This window comes from Microtus oregoni, unplaced genomic scaffold, assembly GCF_018167655.1.
Source record: "Microtus oregoni isolate MIOR12 unplaced genomic scaffold, Mior012 000031F_ref0000149, whole genome shotgun sequence".
NCBI lineage: Eukaryota > Metazoa > Chordata > Mammalia > Rodentia > Cricetidae > Microtus > Microtus oregoni.
This window is the reverse complement of record NW_024543090.1, coordinates 3,069,781-3,087,083: the sequence shown is the minus strand read 5'-3', so window position 1 is coordinate 3,087,083 and position 17,303 is coordinate 3,069,781. Positions and strand designations below refer to the sequence as shown.

General features: G+C 45.9%; 1 protein-coding gene across 1 annotated transcript in view; it reads right to left on the bottom strand.

The window, feature by feature from the left end:
• Slc1a2 (solute carrier family 1 member 2) overlaps positions 1-17,080 on the bottom strand; it is a 130,167-nt gene extending 113,087 nt beyond the window's left edge. The window contains exon 1 of the mRNA XM_041678999.1: positions 16,412-17,080. Coding sequence (XP_041534933.1) covers positions 16,412-16,428 — 17 coding nt within the window. The 5' untranslated portion in view covers positions 16,429-17,080. The remainder of the gene's footprint in view (positions 1-16,411) is intronic.
• Positions 17,081-17,303: the final 223 nt, after the last annotated feature.

The following is a 17,303-nucleotide window of genomic DNA, read 5'->3' as shown; positions in this document are numbered from 1 at the left end:
TGAAACACAAGCTAGTCCTCTGCGGTGCCTAGTTAGTCATTTTGAGAGGAATATCTGCTTTCATGACTCCATTCTCGAACTGTTTACTCTGGGGTTTCTCCAGCCTTTCAAATGTTCTCTTTATTTCCTCAGGTACTTTTCCGTTCAGCCTTAGAGCACACGTCTGTTCTAATCGATACTTGCCCCTTCGCCTTAAAGAAGTCTGTCAATGACCCAGACAGAAACTGTTTGCACATACCTGAATCCAGAAACAGGGATCTTTCTCGAAATTTGCTGAGGAGAATCCAGGAGGCTGAGGACAAGGTGATAAAGAGGATCCAGGGCCAGGGTAGGCAACGGAAACCAAGACGGACAGCTTCCTCGCAGCCTCAAGGCTCTCAGTTAGGTGTAGCCCCCAAAGAGCTATGGATCTCTGGATGACTTGACAACTCAGGGTGACTTGGAATGTATAAAGTCAAAACATCGGGGCCTCCTTTCGTTAAAATCCAGGCAACAGCTGGTGCTGGCCTGGGAAAGGACGATTTACCCTCTGGCTTGCTTCAGAGTGGCAGGAAGATGGCCATTGCCCAATCTGTGTCTGAACAGCTCCATTGCGCCCCCTGCTGGGAGAAATGCTTGGGCTGCTTTGGTGAGAAATGGTGCATGGATTGATAGGATTTGATATCTGGAGCTGACTCAAAGTGTGTTAAGAGTCTTCTGACAGAGGAAGACAGTGAACGGGGGAGTGCCTGGTTCTCAGCTCTCACAATGACTTCTATAGCAGAGGAAACTAGAAAATACAGAACGTATGGTCTGATTGTCTTTTCACATCAAAATCTGCAGCCTTGGATCTGAATCTAGCAGCATTCACCCCACCGATAAGAGAGGGTGTCTGCAGCTAAGGAGCTGGCTTATAACTGGCTTCCTGTCCAGTCGAAGGTTCTAGTAATGGTTTTTGTCCTCTTAGTCCAACAGAACTCAAATGCCATCAAACACAGCGAAGAAACAGAGAACTGAAGCAAATGAGTCCACTACAGAGTGTGCTGGGGGATATGTATGTATGCATGCATACAAGCGTGTATGTGTAAACATTCTTGTTCAGGTTAGCAGCAAATGCACATACTACAGAAGTCATTTCTCTCCCTGTGGGAAGTCACAGTAAGGAAACTCCGCTGGGAATGACTAAATGCTCTGAAATGCTCCTTAGCAATCAAAAGCAACAATTTAGCCACATCACTGGCAGTTTCTGGTAACTATTCTTCTAAATCAGCTTTATAAGCAGTTAAACTGTCAAGTTTTATGCACTGACGAGATTTAAATACCAACTTTGACTCTGACCCCTTCTTTGCATCTGAATATCTAATCAATTCTAACTTGTTTCTCTTTGCAAATAACAAGGAAAGAGAATAGACAAGATTCTGAAGGGAGGCAGGTGGTCTCAGGAAACCAGAGACCTCAGAGGTGCTTATCTGACCAGAACCCACTGTGTGCTGAAAGAGGTCCAGAGAGGGGAGTTTATAGTTTTCCCAGGCAGCAGAGCAGGGACACAGTGGACCATGGTAAATCAATTTTTGACTTCAAGAGATGAGTTGCTGCCCAAATGATGGCATTTGTAACCTACTTGAACCCTGTTAACTTTTAGCTATCAAAAGGCTGGTTATTGACTGCTGGGCAGGGATATTTCACTGACCAATACCCTATAAAGATGGCCACCTCCCAAAGAACCAAAAGACATCTTTTCCTAACTCCAGCTCTATTGCTGGCTTAAGCCTATTTCTTCTCTCTTCTATATGCCCTTGTGAGTCTCTTTCCCAAAGCAGACAATTCAATTACAGCAACATTTACTGGGATGAAGATAATAAGTGGAGGTGAAAATAAATTAAGATGGTCCCGATCCTTGGAGAGGTCTGAAGGACAGGCAGAGCAGGAAACGCTTGGTACAATCGGATCTAATGATCTAATGAAGTGCCGAGAGAAGTCTGAGCAAAGCAGAGAGGGACAGCCTCCCTGGAGGAAGCCCAACTCAAATGTCACCCCTTTTAAGACCCTATCCTTATTTCCCCCAGACTGAGAGGGCCATCTATTTGCTGACTGCATGCACTCACTATGTTAGGATCTAGGAAGATGCAAAGCCAACTGGTCCTCAATATTCTAACAACCCACAAGAGACAAACAAAGAGGAGGGCAAACAAGCAAGGCATGGGAAAGCTATGATTGCTGCAGAGACGGAGGAAAACTGTGACGCCTGAGATAGTCCTAGGAAAGGGAGGGTCGTTCCTAATGGTGTAGGAAGCGGGGAGAAGGCCCTTCTAGGAAATGCTATTGAAGATGATCACCAAAGAAGACATAGCCAGCTTGGGATGATGGGAGAACAGTGGAGAGAAGTGGTCTAGGAAGGAAAATGGGTGTGGAAGATGCAGGTAAGGATGATCTGAAAGGTTGGAAGCTATGCACCTCCGAAGAAAGCACTGGCTGTTGCCTGGGCTAAAGTGATACCTGTGGCTACGGAGGGAAAGGGCCAGACTTAAGAAACTTTCTGGAGAGAAGGACACCAGCAAGCCTGTGTAGCAGAGCTGAGAAAAGAGAACAAGGACGATGTGGGTATTAATGACTTCAGTGCTTAGATGTGTGGCCACATGGTTGGCTGAGGTAGGGTGACCTGGAAGGGAGCAGACGTGAATCTGCAGAGGAAATACCAACAGCTTCACTGTAGCACACTCAGTCCCATGCACCCATGCATTTGTGCAATGTATGAGATCTGGCTGTCTTGGGGTAGGAAAGGACCTAAAATAGTACTGTTCTTCTGAAGGTATCAAGAAGACAGTAGTATGGAAATGTTCCAGAAAGGATCCAAAGAGAATGCAGAGCCCAAAACATGACTAAAATAATATTGAATCCAGGTCGTGTAGAGACAGTTCGGTGGTTAAACTGCTCACTACACAAGCCTGAGGGACAGAGCGCAGAAGCCCAGCATCCACATAAACAGTCAAGTGTACCAGCATGTCTGTAATCCTTGCACTGAAATGAGCAGGGAGGGAGAGACAGAAGGATCCTGGGACTTGTTAGACAGGGGATCTATCAAATTGATGAGCTTTGGGTTCAGTGAGAGACTCTGCCCCCCAAAATAAGGTGAGGACTGGCAGAGAAAGATGTCTGATGCCAATTTCTGGCCTCCACACACACATACAGGGATGCAAACATTCATGTGTGCTACATCTCACACACACACACACACACACACACACACCACTGAGTCCAAGAAAGTCTACACAAACATTACATAATGATCTGGGTTTAAGGGGAGAAAAAAAAACAGCTCCAGCTAATGAGACATAAGAAGGCTTATACAAGGTAGAGAAAAAATGGTACCCACTGCCCAGCACTGATATCCTAGCCAGCTGCTGACAACAGAGCAATACAGACAAGACAAATTGACTGTCCACATCCTCAGGTCATTATGATTGATGATAGGAATTTGCTCATCTGAGCAGGGAGTGTTTTCCTTTTCCTCTGTTGTGAGTCATCCTCCCTTTGTGTGCTGGCTAGCCTATGTCAACTTCACACAAACTAGAGTTATCTGAAAGGAAGGAACGTCAATTGAGAAATCCGTTATATCCAGCTGTAAGGCATTTTCTTAATTTGTGATTGATAGGGGAGGACCCAGGCCATTGTAAGTGATACCACCTCTGGGCTGGTGGTCCTGGGTTCTATAAGAAAGCAGACTGATCAAGCCATGAGAAGCAAGTCAGTAGGCAGTACCCTTCCATGGGTTCTCCACCAGCTCCTGCCTTCAGGCTTGTGCCCTGTTTGAGTTCCTGTCCTGATTTTTTTCTATACAGATATAGAAGTGTAAGCTGAACAAGCCCCTTCCTCTCCAAACTGCCTTTTGTTCATGATTTTTGTCACAGCACCAGCAACCCTAACCAAGACACTGTGTCATTGGCTAAACATGGATCGGTTAAACATGCTGTAGGAAGTCTCAACCAAGAAATCCCAGAGACACCCTGTGCTCCCTGCAGGAGGCTAAAGCAAGCAATAAGCTGACTCCAGCTCTAATTCTTGTCTTAGATACAATCTTGCAAAAAGATGAGTCTGAATGTCTTCACTGACCCGGGCTTTCCCTCAGAATACACACACATGCTGCGTTCACACCCCCCCAAACTAAGACAGAGGACCCAAGGTTCACTCTGCTGCCCTGCATATTGAATTTCCTAATCACCACCTCTTCTTGATTACCACTCAAAACTACAGCAACAACAACAACAACAACAACAATAATAATAATAACTTTGAGGTGGAGGGATGTCTCAGGCAGTAAGAGTATTTGATGGACTTTCAGAGGATTCATATTCAGTTCCCAGCACCCATATCTGGAAGTTCACAACCACCTGTAACTTGAGCGCATGTGTGTGCAAGCATGCACACACACACACACACACTAAAATAAAATTAAAACAAACCTTAAAAAAGCAACTTATATTTTCTCTCTACCCATTTACAGCCTACCCCAGCACTACAGAACCATCACTGCTGATTCTGGGCTGACAAAGGTGGCCTTGAAACTGATTCATCTAATGTCCGCTTTGCAGAACTTGGCATTTCAGTCATGTCTGTGACAGGCGACATTGTCAGCCACTCTGAGACACCGGGTCCCTTCTGATCCCCCTCCTTACATCTCAGCATGCCACAGATTTAATTACATTCATCTCCAATCTTTACAGACATCACTGTCACCAGGATCCTTTCTCAGCCCCATTGTTAATTCATTTCACGATCAGCCGGGCTGAGTTTGCTTACCTCTTCCATCAGAGTAGCATTCCGTAGAGACCCAGATTCTCACGTGAGAGTATCTGCCTGGTGTCGCACACATGCAAAAATTTAACCCAGCACGTGAGATAAATTCCCTATCTTCTTCTTCCGTTAAGGTGTCACTCCTTCCCTGAATTATTTCTCTGAACTCATCCTATCCCCTGTTTGCTTAAACTAGGAATCTGAGAGCTGGCTTTATGCTCATCTTGCCTCCATAGGCACTTGGTCACTGAGCAGTCCTAACGGCCGGAATATCCACCCCACTCCCTGATTCTTTCCACTCTCTCCTTAACTTGTCCACCTCAGTTATCACTGTTATCTTCTCATTGGTCTCAATGACAATGTCTCACGCATCTACTCACTCACAGGCCACCAACATTATTATAATAAGAAAGGCTCAGCAATAGCGCACATGTCTAAAAGAGACTGGTTAAATGGATTTTTATATATCCATTCTGTGATCTATTATAAGTATTGAAATGCCTGTTGTAAATATAGCATGTATCGCACGTAGGTACACCCATATGTATCACAAACTCATACAACCAAAAGTATTGGGTGAATAAACAACTAGCTACAACAGTGTGTACAGGATGTGCCAATTTGCATATTAAGATTAATATATTTATGTATGCATAGAAACTGTTAAAAACATGAAGATTTCAAGGGGACAGGATCAGAATGGGAGACATGCTCTGCCTTCATGCCCTCCTATAATATGTGAGGAATATATGTTTGTTTTTAAGAATGCCCATAATTTGTCTTATGGAGGGAATGGTAAAATTTTGTTGAAAACAATTTTGACAATGACTCCCAAGTCCTTCAGGCCTCTATGATATTTCAATATGCAAAATAAACTAAGTGTGTATTGAATTTAATCTGTGACCTCTTTGCTGAAAGACTGGAAATATCCACTGCATCCACCTTCATGGCAAATAGTGGGTGTTATTTATTTAACGGAGATGTGAAAAGGGAAGGAAAGTGACCTGGAGTGAAACTGGCCAGCTTGCTTTAGTTTCTGTTGCCCTGTAGTTGTGCCCCCTTGAACGGAGTTGTATTACAGAAAACACAAACATGGGGACCACCAGTGTCACGGACTCAGAGCACAGCTGAGGGACCTGAGGAAATGAAGGGACACACACAGACCTATCATCTCCAGGACTTGGGTTGTGCACAAAAGTGTTCTTCTAGCTCAGGAAACATCTTAACATTCAGCAACAGGACAGAGGTGACAATGCACAAGTGGCTTTGTAGATGCTGGAAAACACCCGGCGTGGGTCCCTTGCACAGCACAGCAGATATTCCAGAAGGGGCTCCCAGCTTCGTGCTCACTCTCCTCAGGATGAGGACTCCAGGATGGCACAGGCAGGAAGAGACAAGCAACCGTGGTCAACCCTGCACATTTCCATGGCAGCTAGTTACACTCTGGCCTTACGATTACTGTTACTTCTGGCCCATCCCATTATGCTCACTGCTCAAGACGGCAGTCAGACAAACGGAACCAGAGCTGATGTCTCTCTCCAGGACATTTCAGATAGCATCTTCCCACTGGACCAGGCTTGGACCTGAGCAGATGGCTGTGTGGGTCATTACTAAAACTAAGGAGGATGACAGCTTCTAATATCCTCTATTTCCTCTGCAAGGATTCACTTCCCCTCCCATTTCCCCATACAACACCCTTCTTTTAAGGTATGATTTAATGGGCTGATTGAATTACTTTTAACTGTAATTAACAAATAGCTCTATGTGTTTATTATGTATATATGTATATAACTTATATAATATAATATATACATATATTAATATATGTGTATGTATTATTAAATGACTAACTCAAGTTACTTAGCACACTTATTACCTTGCATTTTTTTAGTTGAAACAAGACTTAGACCATAGTCCTAGCCATTTTTAAATAAACAGGACATTGTTATTAGCTGTAGTCCCCTGTGTTGTCATCTGGGAACTTGAGATAGGGAGATGGCTTAGCATGTAAAGTGCTTACCACACACACATGGGGTCATGAGTCTGGGCTCCTAGCACACACGATAATGCAGAGCAGAGCAGGTGTGGCAGCTCCTTGCAATCCCAGCACTTGGTGGACCTAGTCAGGGGGTCCTTGAAGTAAACCGGCTATTCAGCCAAACTGGTGAGTTCTGCTTCACTATATAGTGTGGAAAGCAATTGAGAAAGACACCCAGCATCAACCTTGGGACAGCATACATGTAAACATCCATAAACACATGTGCAAAGACACACACACACACCTCTTTGAACTTATTTATCCTATCTACCTGAAATTTTAGAAAGTTTTTATTCATTAACTGGCGTAGCATATTCTCTTGCTACAGATGATAGCACGGGGGTAAGGGGGAGGCTGTTCTCCACTTCAGTGCACAGACTGAAGGCATCTGAAGTGGGCATGCTGTCATTTCCCAAACACACAAGAAGGGAAGTGGCTTCCACAGTGCACTGCCCAAACCCCCAGGCCTTTGACTTCAGAAAAGGGTTCACTGTCTTAGCTGTTAGGAGGGTTGGACTGACAGCTCTTGGGTATGGCTCTTTCCAGACCCTTACATTTTACCCATATAGAGCCATGCTCATGCCCTATCCCAGTTCCGCTGAATGACTGGTTAATGCAGGGGTAGAAAATACGTATCTTTCTTCAATCAGGGAGTACTCCAGAGTGCTCCAGATCATCCCAGGGGTAGGATGAGGCCTCGGCTGAGTTTCCACCTCTCCATCTGCCCACCCTTGTTTCCTTTACTCCACTCAGGGAATTTTAGCCAACTCCACAGGCTTCCAATAAACCACACTTGTCAGCCTCCAGCTCAGACTCTGCCCCCTGCACCAGTTCTTCAAGTCCAACATGTCAAGGCTCATGGGGAAAAGAGGAAGTCCAGATCTAAAAGGGTTAGCTTGGATAACCTCCCACAGTAATCAGTGTTTCATTTGAAATGTTGGCAATTAATCTATATGATCTCATCTGAAATGCTTATGGTCATGATCTTATAACCAATAACTCAATGTTATGATTCCACGGTAGTTCCAAAATGTTGGCTAATGGATGACTTTGAATTCCCAGACAACACTGGGAATTAGATCCGGTCTATAATTCCATTACTCTCAAATCCATTCTTAGAAGTTAGTCCAATTTTTATTCCTGACACTTCTTTTCTAGACCACATGTTGCATATAAATACAGACAACACCGTCTGAGATGTACAGTCAGTTGATACCCATCCATTTCAGTCAGTTGATACCCATCCATTTCAGCCCAAAGTAAGCACATCGTTCAGAACGGCTTCCCCCACTCTCCTATAAAATCTGACCATCAAATCCCAACTGGCCATTTAAGTAAGACTGAGATAAAAACAAGCAAATAAACGGATCACTAAGGCTTGGGAGCTTGACTTCCCCTGGCATTTATAGGGGTGCTTTCCTTCCTCCCTGTGTCATTTTTCCTTATCTCCCCTCAGCACCGCTGCCCGTTTGAAATCCCTCTGGTTTGATGTCTACAAACTGCAATGCGACAATTGTCCGCCATGACCTAAACTTCCTCTTACGTCGCTTTACAGTGCCATTTTCTCCCCAACATCCTTATCCAGAGATAAGCTAATTTCTTCCTTCTTGTGCATAACCTACGGCATGTCTCAAAATCTTGTTTCTTCGGGGGGTGCTTGATTCCTCTTATCAAAATGACTGGAGACACAAAATGATGGAGTAAAAAGAAAAAGAAGGAAGGCTTACCAAAGTTGGAGAAAATGTGGGGTAATTGTGAAATGTTAAAAATGCTACATTACAGCCGGGCGGTGGTGGCGCACGCCTTTAATCCCAGCACTCGGGAGGCAGAGGCAGGCGGATCTCTGTGAGTTCGAGACCAGCCTGGTCTACAAGAGCTAGTTCCAGGACAGGCTCCAAAACCACAGAGAAACCCTGTCTCGAAAAACAAAACAAAAAAAAAAAAAAATGCTACATTACATGACAAAGGGGGAGGGGACTAGGAACCCAATGACAGCATTCAGCCAGAACTTCTATAAGTTTCAGTGTCTCTCTATGTCTAAAAAGAGCATAATATTATGAGCTATTTCAAAGATTAAATTAAGTCACAGACATGCAGTCACATGCAGTTGGGATAAAAACTAAATGAACGTCCCTACTTAAATCTGTCTAGGGTGACAGCTTCCACCACTTCAATATATGACAATTATCTCATTACTATCAGACTGTGTGTGGTAGAGGAACACTATTTGATCAAAAGGGAATGAGGTGCTGTGCTGTGCTGTGCTGTGCTGTGGGACCTGGGATTTCCGAAGGTGGAAGGGTTTCCAAAGGGAGTCACATTTCCACAGACATTAACTGCTCTCACTGACCCTTGTTGGGTGATCAACAAACTCCGTTCTCTTTAAAAGGGGAGTTGGGGAGCAAGGAACTAGAAAGATGGCATAGTGGATAAGAGCATTTGCTGTTCTTCCAGAGGACCAGAGTTCAGATTCCTGCACCCATGCTGGGTAGCTCACAACAGCTTCACTCCATCTCCAAGGAATCCAATGCCCTCTTCTGACCTTCTCCAGCATGGGTACACACATGTGGCAGATATCCAAACACACTAACTTGCAGATAAATAAAAGTAAATCTTGAAAACAAGTCACACAGACACAGCCTCTGAGTTCTTGCCAATTCAGAGGTGTCCTGGGGGTCATCACTATTTCCATTAGGCAAAATAAATGACATCAAGAAACTGAGTAAGTTAAGTCATGGCCCTTTGATGACTGCTGGGCTACATCTGCCATCAAAAAGCACAGAAGCCGAGCCTAGCGATTGACCCACATGATCACACAGGCACTGTGGAGAGACGAGGCAATGCCATTAGCTTTGTAAAGATCAATAATTATGGAGGAACCCTGTTAAGAGCAACTCGGGGCAAAGTTAAAGGAAATGACAAGAAGTGGTTAGGGGAAGGAGTGGTTGTGGGTTAAAATGAAAGAAGTTGGGGGTGAGGAGAGAGTGGAGAGGGTTCTCTTCTTTTCTTGCAGTGAACCTGAGTTCTGCTCCCAGCACCTACATGGTTACTCGCCCATCTCTGTTTCTAGGGTATCCAATGACCTCTTCTGTTGACCTCTTCTGACTTTCGTAGGCACCAAACACCTCTCTCTCTCTCTCTCTCTCTCTCTCTCTCTCTCTCTCTCTCACACACACACACACACACACACACACACACACTCAGGCAGGCATTCATACACATAAAATAAGAACAAACAAAGCATTTAAAGTGTCTTGAATTGCATGACATTTTGACAACTTCTTCCAAGCTCAAACCATAGAACTTAGGCATGCTGTATGTATATATACCATATATATGTATACAGACAATAGTGTATGGTAATAGTGTGTGTTCCAAGTTGAACCCTCGATTGCTGCCCAGAGAGGTAATGGATTGTGCATAGAAAATGAGTCACATGACCTCCCAACAATGGTGCCCAACCTGAGTGACATGTGCTCTGTCTCAGGATTCTGTCACTCCTCAGCTTCAGCTAACCATGGCCACAGAGAGAAAGGAATGTGGCCCACTAGTTAAAGGCATGGCTCCATGGACCAGGATCATTGAATTTGAGGTCTAAGAAATTTGGGTCAAATTACTAAATGATTTTCCGCTGCAGTTGCTATCTCTGGAAACACAAGACTAATAATAATGTTTGCTATCTCATACATTGTAAGAATTAAGTAAATGTGTAGATGCAAAGTGCTTTAAAAATTCTCAGAGCTGTGGCACAGGCCTGTAGTCCCAGTTTCTAGAGAAGCTAAGGCAGGGGGGACAGCAAATTCAATGTCTGCCTGGGCTATAAGTGAGTTCAAGGCTAGCCTGAACAACCTAGTGAAAATTTATCTCAAAATGGGAAAAAAATAAAAAAATGTGAAAAGAGAATAGAATATAGCTCAAAGGCAGAGTGCTTGACTATCAGGTGCAATCTCTAATGCCAAACACACGCTCGTGGATGCAACACTGAAACATATACACCCACAAACATACATACACACATACATACACACAAACAGACACACAAGCGCGCATGCACACACACAAGATACTGGCTTATAATCACACAATAAATGTATTAAGACAGAAACATGAGTTCTCTGTCGACAGGTTTCTAATATTCCAAAGAGGCTAGAGTCAGGAATTTGGGACTAGAGAGATAGCTCAACAGTTAAGAGCTCTGGTTGTTCTTCCAAGAGGACTCAGGTTCAATTCCAAGCACCCACATGGCAGCTCACAACCAACCGCAACCACAGTTCCAGGGCCTGTAACACACTCTTCCTGCTTCTACAAGCACCAGACATGCTGCAGGCAAAACACCCAAACACATAAAGCAAAAAGAAAGATTCAAAATTGGGAAATGTTTTTCAAGTAGGCAAATAATTCAAACATTTTCAAAATCCACTTAGAGCCAAAACAAGAACACGGTTCTGGGTTACATGAGGTCTGTGGTGTCAAGCCCCTCACATTCAAAGTTGTGGAAAACGCAAAGCCAAGGCAAATAGAGGTTCTGAATCTGTCTCAAGTTCCACGATTCTGAGAGAGAGCAGAAGCTGGGGACCAGGCGCGGGAGCATATGACTCAAAGTCCCCTGCCAGATTAGAAACAGCAAATGACAGATGGTCGTCCTGACCAATGCCACAAAGCAAAGTCCCGCCTGCCATTTAAATGGCTCCTTTAATATACATGACGCCCAGAGACAATATCTATGCCTTTGTCCCCAAAGACCTCATGCAAGGTCTTTGCCATCACCCGTCCTAGAGGGGACTGGGCTTGACACAGATCAAGTCCAGCTGCCCAAGTGGAGTTCATTCCCTTCACTGTCTTTTCAAAGGCCAGCCCTTGCTCGATGAGTCTATAATCCAGGGCAGCTGGCGACATCACCAGAAACTCCAGCTGACAGTCGAGCAGACAGTGACCACGTCTGCTTGTCTAAGTGAGACAGTAAGTAAACAAATGAAAGAAAATAGCAGTGCCGTTGAGAAACAATCTTGAAAATGCAACAAAGCTTTGCAAAAAAAAATAAATGAATAAAGGTATATCCTTTGAAAGGTTAAGGCAGCTTTCACTCGCCATCAGTGTAGCTGGAGCCCAGGGTCTTCTCTGATGCTACTTGAAGCCAACCAGACAGGTAGATGGTGAACAGCAGCGGCCCCTTTCTCCTCTGCTAACAAACATGCAGCCCATCTGCCTCCAGTCAATAACAGAGCACGTGGAGATGGAGCCATGAGATATTTTTAAACACTTCCCCTAATTAATTCATTCTAAGGACTTGACGCTGCAGGGTGAGGGGCGCACAGAGGGAGGGGAAAGCAATCCCACAGCCCTGGCAAATAAAGAGATTTGCTGTAATCTGGATTCCAAACCCTTTCTAGGAAGCATCCATGCCTCCTGCCCCACAGCACGCTGTGGGGAGGGGCGACTGTGGGCCAGCAGGCACGGCCTGATGTTTGTGAGGTATATTGTTCAAACCGTGAGGACACGTCTGCTCGAAATGCAAACCTAAATAAGTCTTTTTATCCTGAGATCTGTGCTTCTGCCTACTAATGCTAGAGAGGATTTTTAAGTTGTCTCTGTTTCATTAGATAAAATAGTGATAGCAGGCAATTGAAATGAAGGTTCAGCTCATTCCAAGAGACAAGGCAATGGGGGGGGGGGGGAACAATTCTCTCTAGGAAACAATTTAGCTCTCCTTTAAAGGGAGGCAATTCAGACATCATTACAGCCGACACAGCCGATGTAGTCGTGGGGGAAGGCGCACAGGGAATTGTCAAGAAATTAACCTGTGTTTGAGCTTCAGATTGTGAAGACGCCAGGCCTATCTGGAATTGAAGGGCCTCCGCGCGCTGACCCAGAGTGCTGTGTGAATATTGCTTGTTTGTGTGGCGAGAGTCTTGTCTTTGAAGGACTCGGCCAGGTCTGACACATCCCTAAGTGCAGAAGCCAAAGGAGAGGATGCCTCACTGTGCAACGGAAAGGGGAAACAGCGCGCGCGACCCTTGGGTCTGAGGCTCAGCCCGGCCGTTTGGTTTGTTTCCCACTTTGCAAGTCTCATTTGGATTTAGAAATTGTTTCTGGAGAATTAAGTTTCCAACTGCTCACAAGAGACTGCCTCGGTAAGCATGGGACGGCTTTATCGTAGCTCCGCAAATACCCATTTCACCTAGTTGAAAGTGAGAAACGAGTTCCAGTGCAGCCTGAGACATAGCTTACGCAAGCCCTCATAGACCCCATTGCCTTGGCCCTCCAGTCATCCCATAATAAGCCCACTCTACGAGCTCATCCTCCTGCTCCAGTCCATTTCATTTCGAGAGGCGGGCGGTGGGGGGAGGGGAGGCGGGTAAGGCAATGGCTATGTTTAGCGTCGTGGGTTGGGACTCATAAATTCAGGGGTCCCCCTTAGCAGGGCTTTTTTTTGCTTGTCAGCAGTTTTCTGTTTCACTTGCTCTCTCAGACAGACTGAAACCCAAGCCCTCCTGATTGGTGCAACCCTGACCCCTTGGCTCCTGGGAGCTGATCAGAAGATAGATTGCCAGGAGTCTCTGATATATGTGCAGACTCCAGCCCTGGCCTTAGAAAGGTCTTTCTAAAATGGTTGTCTCTTCAGCCTCTGGCCACTCCACTTTGACCCAGTCAATAACAGACACTAGCCTGCCTGTCACCAGCGACTTATAATCTCTTTCCAATTTGGGTCAGGAACCTAAAAGCCATCTCAGTAATTCCAGCCTAGGACTAGAGAACGACAGCAGCAGCAGCAGCAGCAGCAGCAGCAGCAGCAGCAACAACAACAACAACAACAAAAGACATGCAACTGTTAAGTCGAACCTTGCTTTTGCAGAAAAACACTTAATCAGAACCTGGAAACTCCAAGAGCTACTGCTGAATTTTATGAAAGCCATGCTGATATTCCCAGTACAACATAATCAGAAACTTCAGATTTTCATACCAGCGTTATGTTTTGGGTCTATAAAAGGACAAGGATCAAATGCATGAAATATAGAAATATTCTAAAAGGCAACTTTCCACAAACGTATACAAAGATTTTAAGGAAAGCCGCTGACAATGGGCACAAGCCATGCCTCACACGCTCATTACTGACAAGTGACATTTCCAGATGCTACCCCAAAGCTCTGCCAAATCCTGCAATCTTCCTGGAAAGAAGGCATTATGTTGTGCCTTCACAGCATTTTTTTGAACCTTCAAGTCTGTTTTCATTGGATTGTCTGCTGTGCAGAGCTATAAGAAAAATGAATATAAAGATATATAAATATGCTTTAAAACAAGCGCTAAACAGATATATTTGCTGCCTCTAATAATTCTATAATGAGTAGCAATTTGCATATGCTCTCGAAGGCAACTTGATCACCAAATAAACACTCAGCAGATCGATTGGTTTAATATACCACTCCACTCCCCCGGCATTCGTGAACAGAGTTGAGCTGAACATGTATAAACTGAAAGCATGTAATTACAGTGCTATTTCAGCATCCTTCCAAGCAATGTATATTTCAGAAAAACAGCTTAATGTTGTCAGAAGACAAAGGCTGACAAAGAGACTAGCTTGGGGACTCTTCCTGAATTTCCTTTTCAAGGTGCATTACCCAAAGATATCAGAAGGGGCAAACGGATCTCACCAGCGCATGAGAATAATCTGGAAATAAAAGCCCTCCCCTGAGAAGCCCTTCTGAAAGTCATCTCCAAGGCGAGCTGTGTCTCTTTATCTCCACCAGAGAGCTAGCAGGTGCATTCTGCCCAACAAAGATTCTGCAAAGGCTTCTGGGAGAAAAGAAGGGTTTTGAGGATGTCTCCTGCTGACCAATTACTGCTCTTAAATAATAACATATTTTTCTACATTTGTTTCCCAGTTTTCAGATTTTTTTTTCAATTTTCATCTCTTAAAAGCAAGTTTCTTTGGCAATCATTCTTTAACCTGGCACAGTGCACAAGACGGCACTAATTGGGCTAGAACTGGTTTTCAGTCTTGAAAATCACATCTGCTTTACCTTAAATGTCACACTTAGGAGGAAGGTAAAAGCACAATTGAGGAGTTTTTGTTGTCTCTACTGTCTCTCCTCTGACCATCAGAAGAGAGAGTAAGTTGGATGTTGTGTTTGGAAGACAATAATTTTCAAAGAGATTTTCCAACTAGGACTCTGAAGACTGAAGTAATTCTAGAAGATTCCTATAGGTAGCCAGAAATACCTTTATACCAGTTCTAAGATGAAAGTCTTTTAAATCAAACACAGAGTAGCGCTGATATTAAGCCATGTGGATGTGGAGTCTTAATATTTAACTCTAGAGATGATGTGTTTGAACACAAGGGACCACCTTCCTTGCATACGAGTACCAATCTGGAGCATCTTTTTTGATAAGTAATCATTTCAAAGGTCCACCCTGGTAAATAGGGCAATGTGAGGAAACTTTATGCTAGACAAGACTCCAGGCACCTCTGGCAGGACTCGTGGGAAGAGAGACATAGATAGATGTTTTTTTTTTCTCTTGCACACGCGTTTACAAGTATTTTCCGTGTCTGAGTTTGGAATCAAGAAGTCTGGCTTTGAACACCATCTCTCCACTCCTGCTTAGAGCTCTACCACCCACCACGGAAAGCTGGCGATTTCTATTTTAAAAACTCCAGAAAATACCAGAACCAAGGTCTCATGTAGAGTCCCAAGAAGCCCCCATACTTGCTCTGGACACCACATGTGGGTCCAGGGATCTCTTGCAAGCAGCTAATGCCATTTTGTGAAATAACCGAAAAGCTGGGGTCCCCAATCATTCTTTGGGTTCCGTCTAGGCTCTGGAAAGTCTGAAAAGTTTTTGTAGGAGACAGAACCAGGCTGCCTTGGAGTGAGTATTCAAGGGACTCTCTTGCCCTTGCATTCCCCATGTCCCCCTTGCTAAATACAGTTGTCCTTCTATATCACAGAAGCGATCACCATGCCAACTGCAGCCTCAAGAGGCGAACCCAAGGCCACAGGCAAAATAAAGGAGCCAGTGATATTCCCAATAGAGTCTGGAAACTCCTGCCCTGCTCCAAGCTACAGGTTTTCTCCCCTTCTTTCGGGAAGCACCCAAATCTCTTCCACCCTTTCTTGCTGCTGGCCAGGGAGATTCCGATGCCTTAGAGCAAAGATCTCTTGGGTCGGGGTTAGCCCCCCCCCCACCCGAGCCCAAAGCTAGAGTTCAAGACCGCGTGCTGCTCCTTGCCCCGCCCGGGCTCAGGTCCTGGCTCATTCATTCCTAGCGGTCCCCACCTTGCAGCCCAGACAGTGTCTCCTGGCACCAGGGACAATCTTTTATTGTCTTTAAATCTCTGAAACGACCTCCAAAGGGTTTCTTTTTACACTTTTTCACATCCCATGGTACTTCGCCCATTACATTAGAACCAAGACTCTGTTTCCCGCATCCTCAAAGGACAGCTAATCCATCAAAGAAATCAGTCCCCTTCCCCACCACCTCCAGCTGTTGTCCTGTCGCGGTTTCAAAGGTCCAGAATCACAGTTCTCTGTTCCCATCTGGGATAGGGCAGCATCACCCCGCGCGCGGCTCCCGCTTCCCGGCAGGTACCCAGAAAAGCCCTCTCACCCTTCGGTTGATGCCATGGCGTGGGGAACGCCCCCTCCTCCCGGGCACGGTCTGGCGACGGTGGCGGCGAGCTGGGTGAGCCCGGAGTGCGGCGGGGAGCGGTATTTAACGGGCAGCCTCTCCCCGCCCTCGCACCCCCCTTCTGGGTAAGCCCTTTAGCGCCTCGGCGCGCGCGGGAGGCTGCTGCGGGCGCTAATCCACGACGCGCGGTCCGCGTTCCCGTGCGCGGCTCGCGGCCAGCGCTCCGAGAGGCTCTGCGGGGATCCCACACTGGCTTCTGCTGGAGCGCCCCGGCTGCAGAGCTGCAGGAACGCGTTCCCTGCCTCCCGGCCGCCACCTGTGTGTGCTTCACCTCGGAGCAAACTGGTGCGGCGAGTGGCCCGCACCTAGAGACACCCGGGAAGACCGGGAGTGCGGGGGAGTGTGTGCGTGCGTGCGCGTGTGCTGGTGTGTGCGCGCCGGGGGAGGCGGTGGAGGCCGCTGCGCTCTGGCTCGGCGCCGGCCCGGGAGGGATTGCAAGGTTTAGCCCCGCCGGAGCTAGGGATTTGCAGGCGATCCCTCTCTATTTTTGTCCAGAGCTGACATCACCCGCGCCGCAGCCTGGGGCGACTTCTTTAACCGTCGCCCCTGCCCCACATCTTCAGACGCTGTCCCTCCTCTGTCTTCCTTCCCCCATCAGCTTCCAGTCATAAATTAGCCAAAAGAAAAAAAAATGCCCTCCGGTAGTCCGGGAACGCTTTGGACAGCCGGTGGGTGGCAGGAGCCCAGGATCTAAGGAGTCTCTATTGTTTCCTCTCGAGTCTGAGTGGCCCTGGGTCACCCTTTGCTGGGCCAAGTGCTGAGACCCGGGATGCCCCTCCGTCCCCAATCCTTGGAGAAGCCTTGGCTCTCC